At 55.0% G+C, this 16,826-nt stretch overlaps 10 protein-coding genes across 13 annotated transcripts; 5 read left to right on the top strand and 5 right to left on the bottom strand.

Moving 5' to 3' along the window:
* Positions 1–277: 277 nt before the first annotated feature.
* On the top strand, positions 278–2,464 carry KVP17_001218 (uncharacterized protein; the record flags this gene model as incomplete). The annotated part of the gene is made up of 1 exon (XM_068516439.1): positions 278–2,464. The coding sequence occupies one exon, from the start codon at positions 278–280 to the stop codon at positions 2,462–2,464; it is 2,187 nt and encodes a 728-aa protein (XP_068379143.1).
* Positions 2,465–2,498: 34 nt separating this feature from the next.
* On the top strand, positions 2,499–4,727 carry KVP17_001224 (uncharacterized protein; the record flags this gene model as incomplete). Of its 2 annotated transcripts, XM_068516447.1 has the most annotated exons (2): positions 2,499–4,316; positions 4,352–4,675. In XM_068516447.1, 2 exons carry the CDS (start codon positions 2,499–2,501, stop codon positions 4,673–4,675), a joined length of 2,142 nt encoding a protein of 713 aa, XP_068379151.1. The 2 variants fall into 2 exon arrangements, with proteins under 2 accessions (XP_068379151.1, XP_068379152.1); XM_068516448.1 differs by having other exon boundaries at positions 2,499–4,727.
* On the bottom strand, positions 4,715–6,988 carry KVP17_005206 (uncharacterized protein; the record flags this gene model as incomplete). The annotated part of the gene is made up of 1 exon (XM_068515012.1): positions 4,715–6,988. The coding sequence occupies one exon, from the start codon at positions 6,986–6,988 to the stop codon at positions 4,715–4,717; it is 2,274 nt and encodes a 757-aa protein (XP_068379156.1).
* A 65-nt stretch (positions 6,989–7,053) lies between these two features.
* KVP17_001216 (uncharacterized protein) lies at positions 7,054–8,445 on the bottom strand (the record flags this gene model as incomplete). Its single annotated transcript, XM_068516436.1, has 1 exon — positions 7,054–8,445. The coding sequence occupies one exon, from the start codon at positions 8,443–8,445 to the stop codon at positions 7,054–7,056; it is 1,392 nt and encodes a 463-aa protein (XP_068379140.1).
* Positions 8,446–9,163: 718 nt separating this feature from the next.
* On the top strand, positions 9,164–10,828 carry KVP17_001208 (uncharacterized protein; the record flags this gene model as incomplete). Of its 2 annotated transcripts, none has more annotated exons than XM_068516423.1 (1): positions 9,164–10,828. In XM_068516423.1, one exon carries the CDS (start codon positions 9,164–9,166, stop codon positions 10,826–10,828), a length of 1,665 nt encoding a protein of 554 aa, XP_068379128.1. The 2 variants fall into 2 exon arrangements, with proteins under 2 accessions (XP_068379128.1, XP_068379127.1); XM_068516422.1 differs by having other exon boundaries at positions 9,422–10,828.
* A 76-nt stretch (positions 10,829–10,904) lies between these two features.
* Positions 10,905–11,345, top strand: KVP17_001209 (uncharacterized protein; the record flags this gene model as incomplete). Its single annotated transcript, XM_068516424.1, has 1 exon — positions 10,905–11,345. One exon carries the CDS (start codon positions 10,905–10,907, stop codon positions 11,343–11,345), a length of 441 nt encoding a protein of 146 aa, XP_068379129.1.
* Positions 11,346–11,450: 105 nt separating this feature from the next.
* On the bottom strand, positions 11,451–13,166 carry KVP17_001213 (uncharacterized protein; the record flags this gene model as incomplete). Its single annotated transcript, XM_068516431.1, has 1 exon — positions 11,451–13,166. One exon carries the CDS (start codon positions 13,164–13,166, stop codon positions 11,451–11,453), a length of 1,716 nt encoding a protein of 571 aa, XP_068379136.1.
* Positions 13,167–13,243: 77 nt separating this feature from the next.
* Positions 13,244–15,411, top strand: KVP17_001217 (uncharacterized protein; the record flags this gene model as incomplete). 2 transcript variants are annotated; one of them, XM_068516438.1, is made up of 3 exons in its annotated part: positions 13,244–13,261; positions 13,290–13,525; positions 13,554–15,411. In XM_068516438.1, 3 exons carry the CDS (start codon positions 13,244–13,246, stop codon positions 15,409–15,411), a joined length of 2,112 nt encoding a protein of 703 aa, XP_068379142.1. The 2 variants fall into 2 exon arrangements, with proteins under 2 accessions (XP_068379142.1, XP_068379141.1); XM_068516437.1 differs by lacking the exon at positions 13,244–13,261 and having other exon boundaries at positions 13,398–13,525.
* Positions 15,412–15,427: 16 nt separating this feature from the next.
* On the bottom strand, positions 15,428–16,066 carry KVP17_001223 (uncharacterized protein; the record flags this gene model as incomplete). The annotated part of the gene is made up of 1 exon (XM_068516446.1): positions 15,428–16,066. One exon carries the CDS (start codon positions 16,064–16,066, stop codon positions 15,428–15,430), a length of 639 nt encoding a protein of 212 aa, XP_068379150.1.
* Positions 16,067–16,097: 31 nt separating this feature from the next.
* On the bottom strand, positions 16,098–16,817 carry KVP17_001211 (uncharacterized protein; the record flags this gene model as incomplete). Its single annotated transcript, XM_068516428.1, has 1 exon — positions 16,098–16,817. The coding sequence occupies one exon, from the start codon at positions 16,815–16,817 to the stop codon at positions 16,098–16,100; it is 720 nt and encodes a 239-aa protein (XP_068379133.1).
* Positions 16,818–16,826: the final 9 nt, after the last annotated feature.

Genomic DNA, 16,826 nt, shown 5'->3' with positions numbered 1-16,826 from the left:
TGAACGATACCTTCGTTAAACTCGTTACCTGGTACGACAACGAGTGGGGTTACAGTAACAGAGTTGTTGACTTGGCCAAGCATGTTATGGCTTAATAGTGCTCAAAAGGTCTTATCACCGCAATGTGTAAACGTAATTTGGGTCGCCATCTAAATGCCGCCGGTCGTAATGACGTATGTTGTGAGGTCTCTTGTGATGACGCTATTCCTGGAGAGGAACCCGGAGATACTCTCTGGAGCTTAAACTAGGAAAAACTCATATTTGTTCCAAATTAGATATGCTAATATTATGCCCTCCAAACCGAGGGGCCTGCGAGCTGGGCCTCCTAGCATCTGTCCTCGGCGAGGTAAGGCCTGACCTTCTGGAGGCCTGTTCCCAGAAGACGGGGGGTTCCCCTGAGATACCGACAGCCTGCTCAGTCCCTTCAGCGGCGAACGCAGTAAGCTACTGGAAACACCACTACGAAGCCGAAGACGCCTGTCCGGCTCTACAAGCGCTGGTGCCTCCGAACGAGCTGCTGGAGTTCTACAATGAAGATGTGCCGCTAGCGATCAAACACAAAAGCTTCCTGTTCACATGCGTGGTCGGTCTGGGCCCCGTAGTGCTTGATGAGACCAAGGATTCTCCCAGTGCTGCTCGCCTTCGCATGCTTTCTCCTCCGGAGAGAAGCGACTTAGCGATTTTCGACGCAAGCACCCTTCGACGGCTCTCTGCTTTTCACGCGCTTGACATGTGCGACACAGCGGATCATGTCGTGTCGGACGTGGGGGTATTCGAGTGTCTGACCACAGCCGATCGCCAGCAGTACCTACGCGAGTCCTCAGTGAACAACGCCATTGTCCCTCTGAACGCTGCGAGGTGGTTTTACCTGGACGCCGCCAAGGAGGCCTCGTCGCTGACGCTCCCGGAGCTCCGAGTGGCGATTCTGGTGGACATGTCGTTGATCCTGCTGCAGATGTCTGCGGAATGTGAGACATCCCACGGCATCGGATTCAGTGTTGCCACGTTCGTCATGTGCTCTGCACTCATACTCCTGTCCTTCGATGACGACGCAGACACAAGATTGGCTTACTGCATGGTGCAACTGTCCTTCCAGGCTGTCAGATGCTGGCTCCTCAATTTGAGCGGCACTCAACACGTCGACGAGCACACATGTGACGGTTGGATCGGTTTTCTCAGTAACCGAGAGGCTATGCGTGTTGGGTGGCGCCGATTGCTCTCCTTCTCCGGAAGGCGAGAGGACCATGACATCAACGAGATACTGGACCAGACGACGCTGTACACGCTGCTTGTCAATCCTTTCAGAATATCGGGAATGCAGTGGAAAGATGTGGAGTCCCTTGGGCCAAACACAGAGTTGAATATCCCAGAAGATTTGAGGAACCACTCGTTTTCACTTGATTCCACGTTCTTTGCTTGGAAACCTGAAGCACATTCGACGAATGAGGAGAGTCGTGATCGGCTTGATGCCCTCGAACGCCACGTCATAAGCTCTTTTGGTTCGGTGGAATCGCCTTTCACCAATCGTCTTTGGAAAAACAACCGAAGGCGGCTGCGGATGCCAGAAGACTCTCCGGACACTTTGGGTGTCGTTTCGCAGTGGATAACTGAAAGGCCTCGTCCAGGGACGCTGCTGGGCGACGTGAACTGGCCTGATGAAGACCCCAGTCGAGTTGGAGTCCGTCTAACGCTTGCGACGGCCGTCAGCGCAGGGCTAACCTCGTCCAGTCCCGAGTGGTTCAAAATGCATAGGGAACGAGATGCTCGCCTGCTCGTGGCTATCAACCGCGCGTCGATGAAACTGGTACTGCTTGCGAAAACAATGCCTCAGTGCTACTGTCAGCAAGCACACCGACGTCCGTCTGACAGACAAAAGATTCTCGAAGATTTACGTCCGTTTTGCGACCCTCTAGCGCCGGGGCTTGCCCTGCGACCTGGTTGCGACCTCGACAACAACTCAGGCCGTTTCGGCTACGAGGCCGACGAGATCCCCAAGGCGTGGTTGGCACAGACTCCCTCTTGCCGAAGTTTCAGCACCAAGAGAGAAATGCTGCTGTGGCGGTTGAAAAATCGTCCAGCACTTCAGAGGCCGACAGAAAATCGTTCAGCAGTTCAGAGGCCGACAGAAAGTGCCGACTCTGTCTCGAGATCCCACGAGAGCGAATCACGTCACAAAAAAGGCAAGAAACCCAAGAGAGTCCAACAGAAAGCTGTTGCAGCAGCTGTGAAGGACACCCGACATATCACCCTACAGGCAACATTGGAAGTCGAAGACGAATTTGTCGATCGCGAAAGCGCTCCCTTGGACGGCGAACCCCATACAAGCGATCCAAGATTTCGTTCACTATTGGCGAGAGGGCCACGTCCCCGCGTTAGTTCGACGAGCATCTTGACCTGGGACGAACAGCTGCAAGATCTGGGGACTGTGTCTGTTGTTGCGTTCACTGCGGAGTTTCCCCAGTGAAGACTGCGTTTGCCATTCAAAACCTCCATTTCGCATGAAATTGTGGAAGCTGCGCATCAGTAGCGTATCCTCGCTGAAGTTATTGGGCAGCTCACTGGCAGGAGCCACCGCTGGTGGTATTCTAGTCGAGCCATCCTCTCAAGACACCGCGACGCCCCAAGGGACCGAACACTGCATTTCAGCAACGGGCTACCCAACCGAACACGCAGCCACGGCTGGTGGAATCCTGGTCGAAGACACCGTGACGTCCCAAGGGATTGAACACTGCATTTCAGCAACGGACTACCAGGAGGCGAGCTGTATGGACTTCTGGATGAACACAGTGTACCGAACCGAAGACGCCCATCCGGCTCTACGAGCTCTGGTGCCTCCGAACGAGCTACTGGAGTTCTACAATGAAGGTGTGCCTCTATCAATCAAACAGAAAAGCTTCCTGTTCACATGCGTGGTCGGTCTGGGACCAACTATACTGACACCCCAGAACCCGAAGCTGCGGCAACTTCGAATGCTCCCACCTAGATCACCTGATGGCGCTCCGCCTGTGTTCGACAGAATGACGCTTGAGCGCCTCTCGGCGTTTCATGCGGTCGATGTCGTCCATAGAAAGTCGCTTGCGGTCTCTGACGTGTCGCTGTTCCGCCATCTCACTTCCGCGGACAGGATGCAGTTCCTGCGCGAACTCAGCTCTCCCGTTTGTGTTCGCGAGATGGAAACGTCGAGGTGGTTCTATTTGGACGTGGCTAAGGAAGCAATGACCTTCTCCCTCCACCAGCTGCAGATCACCGCATTGGTGGACATGTCGATGCTGCTACAGTTACCGTGGAAGTCTCAAGCAGTTGATGTGGGTACAATCGTCGTTAGCCTCACCATGATTTTTCTTTCCATGGATGGGGCAAGTGAGGCGGACCGCAGGGTTGTGTATTTCCTAGTGCAGCACACCTTTCAGGCTCTCCGCTGTCAGATTTTCTCAGACGATTTTCATTTCTCTCCACCGGAATTCCGGCGCCAACTCTGTCCCCGATTTTCCAGGTCCATTCAAGCCGGCTGGGCACGATTCATAGGTCAGTGGCCCAGTCCAACTCTGAAGCACGCATTTTCCGCGGAAACTCTGATGCTTTTAGGACTGTGGCCTCTTCTTCTCAACCCGTTTAAACTCTCTGGTCGTCGGTGGAGTGAGATGGAGGATCAGGAGCCCTTCCTTGTATACGTAGGACATGAATCCTTGGAATCCTCTCCCTTCTCGTTGGACCCTGACTTCTGCGTGTGGCCTGTCGACACGGGGCCCGAATCCTCTCAGGCCAGGCACCTAACAGCACTGAGGATGCACGTGACCACGGCGTTTGGCGCTCTGCCACCAGGCCCTTCAGACCGGCCGCCTCTGGCGAGGTCTCCGGCCGTTACTACGTCCTCACTAACCCCTCAAGAGGATTGCGACTTGGAGTCCACGTTTGACCTCGTGTCCCAGGGGGAGAAGAACCTGCTCCAGGGAATCACTTGGCCAGAAGATGACCCAGGCCTGAGAGCGAAACTAGGCCTGAGAGCGAAGGTGTCGCTTGCGGTGTGCTGTGGGCTAATCAAGGGCTACCCGTTGCAGACAAAGGTGCGTGCAGCAACAGACCGCCTCCTATCGGAGATTTGTGACGACAGCATATTGGTTACCTTAGCAAAGCTCTGCCCGCAGTGCTTCTGCGCTCAAACGCACCGAGCCCTGCCGTCCAGGACGGAAGCGCTCCGTGTGTTCAGTCAGTTTTCCGTACCCACGGCGAAACAGATCATACGGAAGAAGCTCCTCAGTCCAGAGGTTGAAGAGGAGGTTCTAGTGGTCGCGGAGTCTCTGCGGAATTCAGCTCCTGTCGAACCTTGCACCGCTAGGATGCCGAAATTCAGATCTACGCAAGAACGGTTGCAGTGGATTATTGCCAACAGGACCACATCCAATCGGACAGCGCGACTGACGACCCACAAATTACCACGTGCTCCCAAAGCACCACAGAAGCCCACCTCGTCCACCCCGAACGCCCCTCCGAAGCAACACAGCAGAGGCACCTCCCAACAAGCCAAAGCAGGCAAAGTACACACAAAACGTACTCTACAGGCGCCTCCAGAACCGTTGCCACTGCTGCTGCCACAACCCACGTCTACGTCGCTGCCGGTGCCGCTGCTGAGGCTACGGACGAATGCGATGACATGCCGACTGAACGTCGAGGCTAGCAGTACGAGCACGACTATCGGAACTGTTTCTATAATCAGTTACGGAGGTTGAATTGGGAGGAGACACACAACTACGAGCTCCCCTAGGCGGACTTTGCTTGACGTGAGGACCGCAGTTGACGTGGGCACCAGCCAACGCGCCATGTCGCCACTAGGAATGAGCGATGAAGCTTCTGCAGCATGAAGCACCTCTGCCCCTTCGTTGGCTTTTTCTGCCCCTTCGTTGACTTTTTCTGCCCCTTCGTTGGATACGTCTGCCCGTATGTCGGTTATCTTCCGTTTTTTTGATTCTTTCGGGCTAGGACTTTTCTTAGGACTTTTCTTGGGACTTTTCTTGTTCATGTCAGGGTGTGGCGCATCAATAGCGTGTGGGTCCATAAGACCTCGGAGCTGTACTGAAGGTGTCACCACCCACCTCGAGGTCTGCGTTATACTGTCTTCCAGAAACGATGCATCCCTATTCTCAACAACCTTTTGGAGCCGTTCACGCGCCGATACGGAACCTCGCGGGTTACGGTTCGTCGGCTTGGAGCCTTTCGAGGTCGGACCCGCACTCGAATCACCAGTATCCGCGCCAAAACCGTCAAACAGCGACGGAGAGGCCTCCGCGAACGCCGCCGCTCTAGCAGGGTCGGTGTACCGCTTTAGGCGCTGTGCCAGCTCATCTGGAACCGAGTGTCTGCGGAGTTGGCAGTAACACATGGGGTAGGAGCACGTCAGCCGCGTAAGTAAGCCGGTTTGTGGAAGACTCCGCAAGAATTGGTCTGCGGTCGAGAAATGATTGAACCTGTTGCCGGATGAGCACACGGAAGCGAGAATGTCTTCGGCGAGGCTGGCCCGGAGGCCAGCCCTCCACTTGTCCCCCGCAGGCCAGGGAATCTCGCCCAGAAAGGTACTCGGATTTGCGGGAGTGGTGATCCACTCACACAAGGGGCCAAGCCTTTGTTCCAGGGTGCCATCCGGGGGAAATGCGTCTGTCTCGACCATGCTGTTGTTGATGAGAAGGCGATGGCAGCTGAGAGAGGCTGGAAGGCGCTTGTACTCGCTGACGACGTGCTTTTCTAGCCGCTCCAATGGTTTTCCACAGACAGACAGTTCAGTGTCCAGCCGCCAAGCACACAACTCCTCATTCATCACAAACGGAAGAGCGTCGAGTATCATGGCCCCCTTGCACGTCTTGAAAGGCGGTAAGTCCGCCACGTCAGCCCATTTCCTCCCGGAGAGCTTAAATGGATTGAGTGCCACTGGCCAGAGTCCGACAATCTTCAGAGTGTTGGCGTCGACTATTGACGTTCCGTCGAAATCGGATGAACGCCAAGCTGCCGTTAGCCTCGTCCACCCCTTTACGAACCTCTGCGACTCCTGGCATACCGTAACCATGAGCCGCTCAAGGGGGATATGTCCTCGCAGAGAGTGACCCAGCCGCCAACACCTGAATGCTTGGAACGTCTGTTGAATGAGGAAGTAGATTAGTCGGGTCTCGGCCTCAGTCTCGCTTTCCAATGAAAGGAATATTAGTGCTAGGTAGAGTATTATGGTGGAATCCTTGTTGCTAAGGGGCGGGTGGGACCGCCATGGTTGCAGCAACATCGACATATCCACTAACAAGGTGGTCACAAGCTGAGGCAGCGTATATCTCATAGCCTCAGAGGAAGCATTCAAGAACGTCCATCGAGCCTCCTCTAGCGAGGTCACTGAAGCGAACGACGTCGACTCGCGGAGATACTGCATCCTGTCAGACGTAGAGAGCGTTTTGAGGACTTCAGGGACTTTACAGGATACTTGCCCTGAATCGACTATATCCAACAGATGGAAGGCTGACAGTCGTTCCAGGACGCTGGGGGCGAGGCGAGTGCGTTGTCTGCGGCGGGCTAGGGGCCATAGAAGCCGCAATGGGCTTGAATAAGTCGCTTTCTCCGTGGTTTCGTTCATCAGCAGAGGGCCCAGTCCAACCGCACAGACGAACAGAAAGCTTTTATGTTTGATGGTTAGATGCACACCTTCATTGTAAAACTCCAGCAGCTCGTTGGGAGGCACCAGAGCCCGAAGGGGCGTGAGGCCGTCTTCTGCTCGGTACACTCCCTCCCAGAGCAACCTCAGACGACTTCGGTTATCGGTCTTACTTGCGCCATCTTTCCGTATGACGAGTGAGCCCAAAGGACGTTCAATTGGGGCCTGTGCCGGGCAAGGGTCGGGAGAAGGCTGCAGGCTGTCGATAATTTCCAGCGACGTTGACGGGACCGCAGCTGTCGCCAAAGAGCCAGCGACGATATCGAAAAAGAAGAAGGATGCTTTTGACGGCGAAATAATCATGCGAAAATCACAATTATCAACGTGAAAACTCCAACAGTGGACAACAATTACTTGAACACATCGAATCATTTGGGCTCTCCAGTCCAAGCTTTAAGGTCGTGTGGCTGTTGAGCAAGAGTCGGCAAATCAATCACAGCCACCGCTGGTAAATGATCCGAACCAAAGCCATCCATGTTAGCATGTTCGTAATGGACTTCAAAGTTAGTGTCGCCCTTGGCATACTTGCAAACTTTGTCTGTAAAGCCAAAGTTCACCTGTAAGCCGGCCTTCTTCTTTTTCGTCTCAAGTTCGTAATCCTGAACCTTGTCGCCATTGGATCCCTTCTTAACCCGGCCGTAGCATCGCAAGAAACTGAAAGCTTCCCTGCTGTGATCGCGGACCAGGTCAGTCATGCTTGGCACTTTCTCGTGCATCCTGTACTGGTCCCACAGAGCATCACGGCTGCCAACGGCTGCACGGCAGTCTGCGGTATCCTTTGAATTGTCCAAGGAGTAGGTAGGCAGCCTCATGAGATGCTTCCCCCTGAGCTCAGAGGGGCAGATGAATCCCAAGTACTGGGCTACCGCCTGAGCCCTTGCCTCTTGCTTGAGGAAACTGTCGTCGTGTGAATTCGGCAGGCTGATGCCGGTCATCATCTGTCGAACTACATTCTGCATAGAGAACTCTGTTGGCGCCGGGAAAGTCACGAGGCCAGGGATGCTTGTGAAGTACCTGATGTTCATGTCACCCATCAGAACGATGCGCTGCTTCCCGTAACTGTTGAGCTTCGCCAGGAGACTTTCGGCCTCTTTGTCAAGACTGGTGAGCGTAAGGGTGATTGGGTAGTGCCCATTCGCCACCACCAGATTTCTGTCCAGCACTTCCACAATGGTTAGGCCCTTCATAATGTTTGCGGCGCGTACAGAAGACGACCTGATGAAGTCGTTTGCATCTCGGGACGTGATCATCTCGACGAAGGATTTATTGACATCCTTTGTCCGGGCAATCAATTTCTCCGTGGCCACGGAATGGTATCCTTCAGGTAAATTCGAAATCTTCGACATGATGGAAGCTTCCTGTTGGCCAATGAATATATCTTGGATGTTTTCTCTTGTTGCGAAACGCAGAAGGTTGTCTGTCCACCGATCGACTTTTCTTAGTGCGATCTTGTCAACGTTCCAGCTCGCAACCAGCAGCTTCTCGAACACTCTTCCTTGCGCGATTTGATTTCCCGCCACAATCGCCCTACGGTTCACATTGCCAGTATCACGGGTGTTGTCTTGAGAGCGCCGGCGCATAACGGGTCCAGAGCTCTTGGATTTTCTTTGGTCATTGAGGGTGAGGGGTGTAGTCAGGTCGCTCTCACTTTGGGAAAGCCGCTTTCGACTTCGGCCTCGCCGGGCAACTCCAGGATCATCATCAGGTGGCCCGCTGAGGCCCAAACAGAGACCAACAAAGAGAATGAATGATATACGCATCTGTCAAAAGTTTGCACACACGCAGTTTCGCTGGTCACAAACTGGGCTCAGAATCCCCGACTCCGTAGCGCTTTTCTCGCCCTCGCAACGTCGTCGGCCAGCTTTTTCTCGCCGTCGACAACCACATTGAACTGCGCCACACCTGTTGCGACGCCTCCGACAATATAGACTGCCAGTCCAGCAGCAGCAGTGACCGGTAGCTGTATGCCGCACGCCTCTCACCCACCCACACCCATCCTGCGCCAGGTTGCAGACCTCGCAGAACGCCTGCCCACGCTGCCACGGTCGCTGCCACCGTGGTGAGTATTCTGGGTCCTCGTCGCATTATACAGGTTTTGGACTGATGATAGGTCTGGCTGCTACGGTTGTTCTGGTGACTTTCTCGACGCACCCTACTGGCGATCCAATAATAATCGAGTAAGTTTTTAAATTACCCTCAGATCAATAGCGAGCTGAAAGCTGGTCTATTAGTAGTTGGGTGCGGCTGCCCCCAGATCGCTGTATCCCCCTTGTGTTAGCATACATAGTGCGTACAATGCATGCTACAACATTAAAGCCGTGGCGCGCTGGTCGCAATGATCTACGATGGAAAGGGTTGTGCCAATCGGAAGGGCAGTTGACGACTCCATTCTGTGTGCATCGTACACTCTTGTTGCTGATGCCAACATCATGAAACTGTATGTTGCGTGGTATTTTGAATTCATAAATCAGCAGTTAGATGCGGACATCTTTGGAGTCGAAGCCTTACCTCCTCAAAACATGTGCCCTCCAAAGCTTCCACCTCTTATCCAATCAATGTGGCCCAGAAGGGAATTCCGGTCGTAACCGTGGATTGCAGCGAAACGCTCACAACCCTGTGCAACTACGACGGTCTGTGGCGTTTCGCGACCACTTAACGGACGACTCCCACAGATCTTCCTCTCTGCCCCGCCCCCAGAGCCAAATAGAAAGACGTCAGCCCCGCGCTTCCAGGCACATGTCTCATGAGTTTCTTGACGACATGGGGCAGGAGCACCATACGGGAATAGATACCGACTACATGGAGATGCGAGCGCCGACGAACTACGTTAATGGGCAAGAGCTTCATGGATCGGACTTGACAGATTCCAACTGCACGCAGACGGGAATGCCGTTGTACTACGTAAATGGGCAAGAGCTTCAGGACTCGACAGATTCCAACTACACGCAGACGGGAACGCCGTACTGCACAAATGGGCAAGAGCTTCATGGAACGTCAACAGAGTCGGAGTACATGCCGATGGGGATGTCCATGAGTTCGCAACCGCGGACGAGGGACAGCCCGCCAAGAACAGAGTTGGAGCACAGGCAGGCGGCACCCGCAGCCCATAACCCGGTAAGGAGGTCGTTTCACCCGCTCAAGGAGCAGCCGAGTCCCAACAACGAGCCGCGACTTCAGTTTGACGCATCCTTTTTGGGTTCGGTGCGCGATGCAGCTGGAAAACGATTCATACTCATACCAGAGACAGAGTTCCAAGCCGCGTCCCTCAGCCACGTCCACAGCAGATTCAGAGAATCGTGTTCGCCTGTCCCCGAAAAGCAGACTCCGAAGAAGAAGAAGGGGGTATTCAAGTGGTTCACGAAGTCGAAAGATGAGAAGAAAAAGCCCCAAGAGGCGCGGGACATACCCGTGTCGCGGAACAAGAAGATCTATCGCCAGGAGAACCTGACGTCAGCTGGGTCCACATCTGCAAGCAGTCAGGGTTCCGACCAGTACAGTGGAGACTCACCACGGTGCTCACCTTCAACCTATCCGCAGTTCTTGTCAGAAACTGACCCTAACTACGACGATGCCTTCTCGGTTGAGGATACCTACCACACCTATATGGAGGTTCTCCCCGACGACGATAGTTTGTCGTCAGGTGCATTTCGACAACCGAGCCCTCCTGCCGTCGCCCCACACGCGCAGCTTGGGTCTCGACGCAGCAACTCACCGCAGCAGCTTGGTCCTCGACCGCAGCAGCTTGGGCCTCGACGCAGCAACTCGCCACCGCAGCAGTTTGACCAATGGCGGAATTCCTACGCAAACCGTAGTTCTCGGCACAGCAACTCCGCTCAGCACTCCTCACTGCGCAAGTCCACCTCCTACGGGGGCCAGCTTGCAGCATTGGATATGCGCGCTCCACAGCCAACGCCTAGGCCGCCAGAAAACTCTTTCTACTCCGAGGTGAACGAGTTCCCTTCCTCTCAGAAGGTGACTGCCTCTCGGTCTGTGCAGACCCAGACCGACGAGGAGACGGGAGTCGCCACTCAAACCGAGGATTGCAAACAAGAACAGAATGCCTCATCCACAGATGATTTGGCTAGAGGCCTCGCGCTGGCTCTTTATATGGTGCAGAACCAACAAGAGAAGGCTACAAAGTGACGTTTGGAGGCTCAATGACTGAATGATTCGTGTTAAACCGGAAATCCCTCTGTAAACTGCATATCTGAAATTGCCGATGGACTTTGCTGCTTTGACAGCCCTCTCACTCGACGAAGCCGAGGATGAGTTTCTGTACCTAGAGGAACGGAAGCCGGATATACTTCGGCGTTGGCGTACAGTCCGAGCAGAGCGATTCTTCAAGAGCTCAACGCTCATCGCTGTCACAGCTGCCTCTCTCTACTTATGGTCGTGTGGGAGACCTGGGGCTGCTTCATTCGTCATGGGACTTTACGTGACGTTTTGTTACATCTCATGCCATCGTCGCAGCGGCGTTCTCGGAGTTTTCTCTCCGACCCAAAAGCCCTACCTGCTGGATCCAGCACTGCTGACGCGGGTGGCTCCTCGCCGGTATCACAAGCGACTGGAAGAGGCATCCAAACTCATCTGCGGCGAAATCATCCAGCTGCGTCAACCGATACAGCCTGTTAGGATGCGTACTGCGACTCAAGGGGGCTGATGTGTCATTACGTTCGAAACACTGATGTCCTTTCAAATAGGAGAGGCTGCAATGCTTATGGATTATTAACCTCACAGAGACAGGCGAGCCACCATCGCATACCGCTCACGCTAGCGCCTTCTGTGCGGACTCCAGCTTGACCCTAACCTCAAGGTAGTCTCGATGACTCGTTCCAAATAATGAGGATAGAATGCGGTAGGCCTCGGTGTACAACTCGACCGCGTCAGAGGCACGAGCAGCTTCCTGCTGGTCAGCGGAGAGCGTGCAATCCTCGAGGCTCTTCGGAGTGATACCCATAAACCTAAGCTTGTGGTCCGCCACGCGTTCGAAGTGCCAACCCAGGGTGCCAATCAGACAGGGGTGCAGTCTGTAGAGCAGCGGGGTGATCTGTTCCAGAGTTCGCATCGCTTCATCGCGCATTCTGTACTGCCGGAAGAACTGTACCTCCTTCTCCTTCCAACAGAGCCGAATCCAGTGAAAGGGTACTACCTGGTCAATGTACTCGCCGAGTGCTTTTCGGTCCTCATTGGCCTTGATGAAGTCACATACGTCCTGCAACGGATCCTTGTTGGAGTCGACAAGCACGCGGCCGGGTATGCATAGGGGGGCGACTAAAGCAGACTCCTGAGCCGTCATCTCCTCCCAGGACTCCTCGTCCGTGTCCTGGCCAGTCAGCACCTTGACCATTCGGACGAGGGCCTTCTCGATGGCAACGAGGCGGCTGATCTCTTGAGCCGTCAACTGGTGCCCGCAGTGGAGGCACGTCCTCGCAGGGAGGAAGTTCATGTAGTCCTCGAAGTAAGCCATGTCGAAGCGGTAGGTGCATGGAATATTGGGCGGAACAAAAAGCTTCTCGGGAGAGAGTCGACGAGCAACGTCAGCGTCAGGTTCCACCGCAAGGCCCCGGCCCTCGGCGAAGCTGTCACCGTCCTGGGGTCCTAAGCAAACGATACCCTTCATGCAGGAGGGGCACTGGAAGCCGCGCGAGAGGTCGGTGTGGGCAGAGCACCGAGGACAGTGACACTCAAAGCCCTTGGTCTCAAGCAGCCACCGACGTCGAACGGGGGTCAGCTCTAACAAGGCTTCCTCTGACAAATAAGATATTGATATCTCGTCCTCAGGCATAATGTGGAATCGGGCAGCTAGAATAAACTTAGTAGGGTCCTCGTCATCGAGATACCACACTGCATTAGGAATGCATGAGTGAGAGGCGTACACTGACTGGGCGTACGCCACAAAGGTCAGAGGGTCTTCTGAGAACTCAAAACAATTGTGCACCCAAATCTGAAGGAATAGCTCCATACGTAATGGATCAAAGATTCGGCGAAACTCCTCAACCAGCTGCATGTCCTTTCGGTACACTTTTGGAATGATGGCAGCCTCCAAGTTCTTTAGAAGGCGTCTGATATCAGCTGATGGTGCCACCACGTCTGGGGCGTAGAAGAGCTCCAGCTGCTCTTGGTCGTCACAAGAAATTCTTGGCAGGTCCAGATGGTTTATCAAGGTTGCCAATACGGGGTGAACCACCACTAGATCTTCCGTGAGAAGAGAACACAACACAGACCAATACCAAATTGGGTCCAGACGGTTCGCACTGAAATCGTCTTCCACCACAAACCACAACGGATGACTTGTATCCGCCCGCACCATGCGCAGCGGCTGCTCCGTAAAAATAACTTCCCCGGGCTGGAAGGCCCGCTTTGCCCTCAGCACACGACCCTTGGCCTCGGTAAAGCCCAAGTCCACATGGACGCCGACGGCACGGTGCAAACGGATACGGGCTTCCTCCAGAGACCGTTGGAGTTTTTCCCTGACGACCATAAAATTGCACTTTGTGATGCTCTGTTTGCAACGTACCACTCAGTCTTCACCACAAAAAATGTAGTATTCTAAAACCGATGCAGGCATCTCTGCGGGTGATGAGCAGCTCCAACCATCACACAGGATCCCAAACTTGCAGGCGCGGTGTACGAGTACCTGCTGGGTGTCAGCGTGGACGCTGCAGAGATTTTTCATCGCGAAGCTGAACTCCCGCGCGACTGCAAGCCGACGATGGAACAGCTGCTGCTGCGAAAGTGGAACGCCACCTCCTCGTTGCAGTTTAAAGTTTACGAGTTGCAGGAAAAAGTCGCGGAAAGAGATGCGAGACTCAAGAGGTTGAGCGGTCTGAAAGGCGGAAAGTGAGTGATCTGAGGTCTGGGCACGCAGGCGGCGATCCGTCCACGCCGGAGACCTGCCGGGGCCCGTGCCCAACTTGAACTTTAACCCGCATCTTGGTCAGCCGGTGAACGCCGTGGCCGTCCACGAAGACTTTGGAATACTGATAACGGGGGGTGCAGACGGCGTGATTAAGCTGTGGGACTCGAACCGACAACCACCGGCGTTGCTACACACGCTGCGCGGCCACGCCGAGCACGTGACGGCTGTGACGCTGGCGCCGTCTGGCCGTTTCCTTGCGAGCGCAGGCTTCGATGGGAAGGTGCTCCTCTGGGACCTGCATGTGGAGCCGGGAAGCTCAGTGGAGGCCCTCTGGGCCATATCGTCGGGGCCCCACTCGCTCTCTACACTCACTTTCAGCGCCGACGGCTCCGAGATACTTGGAGGAGGGCGTGATGGAGACATAATTGTCTGGAGCACGGATGCAGGGCGGCTCAAGGGCCAATTCGGTCACCACCGCGGGGCGTGGGTCCGTGCAGTCGCCGTGCCTGCACAAGGCGGAGCGCTCTACGCCTCGTCCGACGACGCGGGACTGGTGTGTCTGTGCTCGCGGTCGTACGCAGGGAGCAGTCAGGTGGTCGCCGTTGGGAAGGGCCACACGCACGTTGTGGAAGATGTGTTATTCGCTCCCAACGACGTGATCTCAGGGCTAGGGAAGATGGTGAGTCCGTCGCCAGCGGGGTTCAAGCCGCGCTGGGGTCCGAAAGCACCACTCATTGCGGGGTGCGTCCTCGTCTCGGCGTCGAGAGACCGCACCATCAAGGTGTGGGACGGGTTTAAAGGCACCTGCATCAAGACGTTGCAAGGACATGACAACTGGGTGAAGTCGTTGGCCTTCGCGCCCAACGCGCTGCTCGTTTCCTCCGGCGACGACCTCTCCATTCGTGTTTGGGACGTCGTAGCTGGGAGCTGCCTGCGACTCATATCACCTGCGCACAGAGGTTTTGTTGTGAAGTGCTGCACTTCATCTGACGGCATCATTTCGGTGGGACTGGAGGGTACGCTACGACGGTGGGGTTGGGACTCAGCCGACTCCACAGTCGTTTGCGTCCAACCGAGTCTACACTCTCCATCGTCAAGCGCCTGTGGTGCGTCGCCTATAAGATCTCCTGTCGGCGAAGAGGTGGACGAGGCGACTCTGCTGTTGCGGATGCAAAGTGCACACAGCGGGCCAGATGCCCGTTGGGGCAAAAAAAACACCAAACCGGCAACTATTGTCGCTAAGAAGACCTCTGATCTCAGCCTGTCTAGGGAGGTCTCCAGGGAGGTCACTAAGAAGGCTTCAGGTTTATCGAGTGGGCTAAGCGGATCCCTGAAAACCGCAAGCCAAAGTCCTTTCGTGAGTCCAAGCAGCAGCCCGCCAGATAGCAGGCGATCCTCTAAACTGTCGTTGTGTCGCAGCGAACGGCAGAGTCTAAGTGCCAAGAGTTCGGTTCTGGAATCAATGCGAAGTGTTGGTGGCAGCTCATTGGGTGAAACGGCTCTCAAGAAAGCGTCGTCGCTCCAATCCACAACGAACCTCTCTCAGACCCCTAAGACCAAGGAAGGGCAGCTGGAGCCACTACCATCCGCCGAGAACGAGCCTCGCGCGGACGCCCCAGTCGCCATTAAGACACGCAAGCTGAAGCCTCATGTGGACAGTCCTTCCCTGACGCGAACGGCAGTGAAGACATCGCGCAAAGAGCCCAAAGATGCCTTAAAGGGGTCTCCGGAGGTGAAAGTTAGTGCGCGACGTACGAGCGTAAGGGTCGATGGTAAAACCGATCTGACAACTGTAAGCGGCCGCATGCGTGTAGCGAAGGAGTCGCTCAAACGGGAGGAGAAGACCGCACGGAAGACGAAGGCGTGAACATAGCGCAGACTCTTTAGCGCCTTCGCTTTCTGAATTTTACTGCGAACTGTCTTGTGAAGGCTTCGCCGAGAGGCTGAGGAGGCTGCGCCTGATGGCTCGACCTCAGGCTGGCGTCGTTAAACAGGCCTTCCGCGTCGTCTGCTGGTGACATGAATGGTAAGTTCGCATGCAACTCGCTCAGTAGCTCGTCGGACTCCTCCACTACAGAATCTCTGGGAATGCTGACCTCCACGACCCACGAGCCGCTCTCAAAATCGTTGGTGTTGAGGGCGTGCCACTCCGGACTATGGTCAAGCTTTTTCTTAGGGCGTCTGTACTTCCGGACGGTGGGAATGGTGAAGGGCTTCACAGGCGCGTGCATTCGGAACGAGATCTCATCGATGACGTCTCGCATTCTGAATTTCAGGAAGCGATTGAAGTGGACGTATAAAGATAAAGATTGGAAGTTTCCCTCAGCGTTCTCAGCGTTAAAAGCCATCTGAATGTCGCCGGCGCTAATATCGCCTGGAACCTTGCTGAGGTACAGAAAGTACCTTCGAGTCTTATCGAAGGGCTGAAACAGGCCGTAAGACCAGATCCTACTCCGTTGGAACAGAAACTGCGACTCCTCCCCAAGGACGCATGAGACGGGGACCAACCACAGCCAGCGCATGAGCAGATCGAATGAGCAGTATCCATACCAGTCAGGAGTAGCCCATCTCTTGGTAGAGTTCCTCTCCGTCATGCCAGGGTGTCTCGGTGCCCTTCGTGTGCATGACGGCCGCGCACTCGTCAAGGAAGTAGACGCCGCCTACCACTCGGCTTGCTGAAGGCATGCCTGGGAGCCACTCGGTGACTCCGTGGGTCTCCAGCAGTGACAGTAACCTTTGCACTGTATCGAACTCAGCTGGACTGAGCTTCTTCTTGAACGGACGCAGCGCTGCCGGGTCTGCCCACGCGTCAGCAGTTATGCTTAGCTTCTGCACGCCTTCCACCACCTCCAGTATGATCTGCTGGTGGCGCGTGTAGGCGTATATATGTAACGCCCTGGTGAGTTGTTGCACTTCAGCGATCAGTGACCAGAGTTTGCCGTTGTAGTCCTCTGTCCGGCGTTCCTCGGCCTCCACGTCAATCGCCTGGAAGAACTCTTCCACCTGCGAGATGGAGGCCAAAACATCCCGATCTTCGGCGTGAGAACGAAGCTCGGCGCGTCTCTTGACCATCTCGTCCACTTCGGTTTTGCGGAGCTCAACCTCGTGCAGCTTCCGCTTCATTTCTTCATTCAGCGTAGCAGCTCGGTCTCGGATCGCGTTCTCGGTCTCCACCACTACATGGTCCTTATATTCGGCTAGTATTCCCTCGTCCCTCGATTTTTGGAGATCCTGTAGGAGTTGCATGGTGACGTCCAGTGGCGACACCCCCATCGAAAAGGT

Source organism: the organism of the source record quoted next (assembly GCF_019968985.1).
Source record: "MAG: Porospora cf. gigantea B chromosome Unknown PgB_NODE_122_length_36432_cov_140.036, whole genome shotgun sequence".
In the NCBI taxonomy this organism is placed as follows: Eukaryota; Apicomplexa; class Conoidasida; order Eugregarinorida; family Porosporidae; genus Porospora; species Porospora cf. gigantea B.
This window is presented reverse-complemented; position numbering and strand designations above follow the sequence as displayed.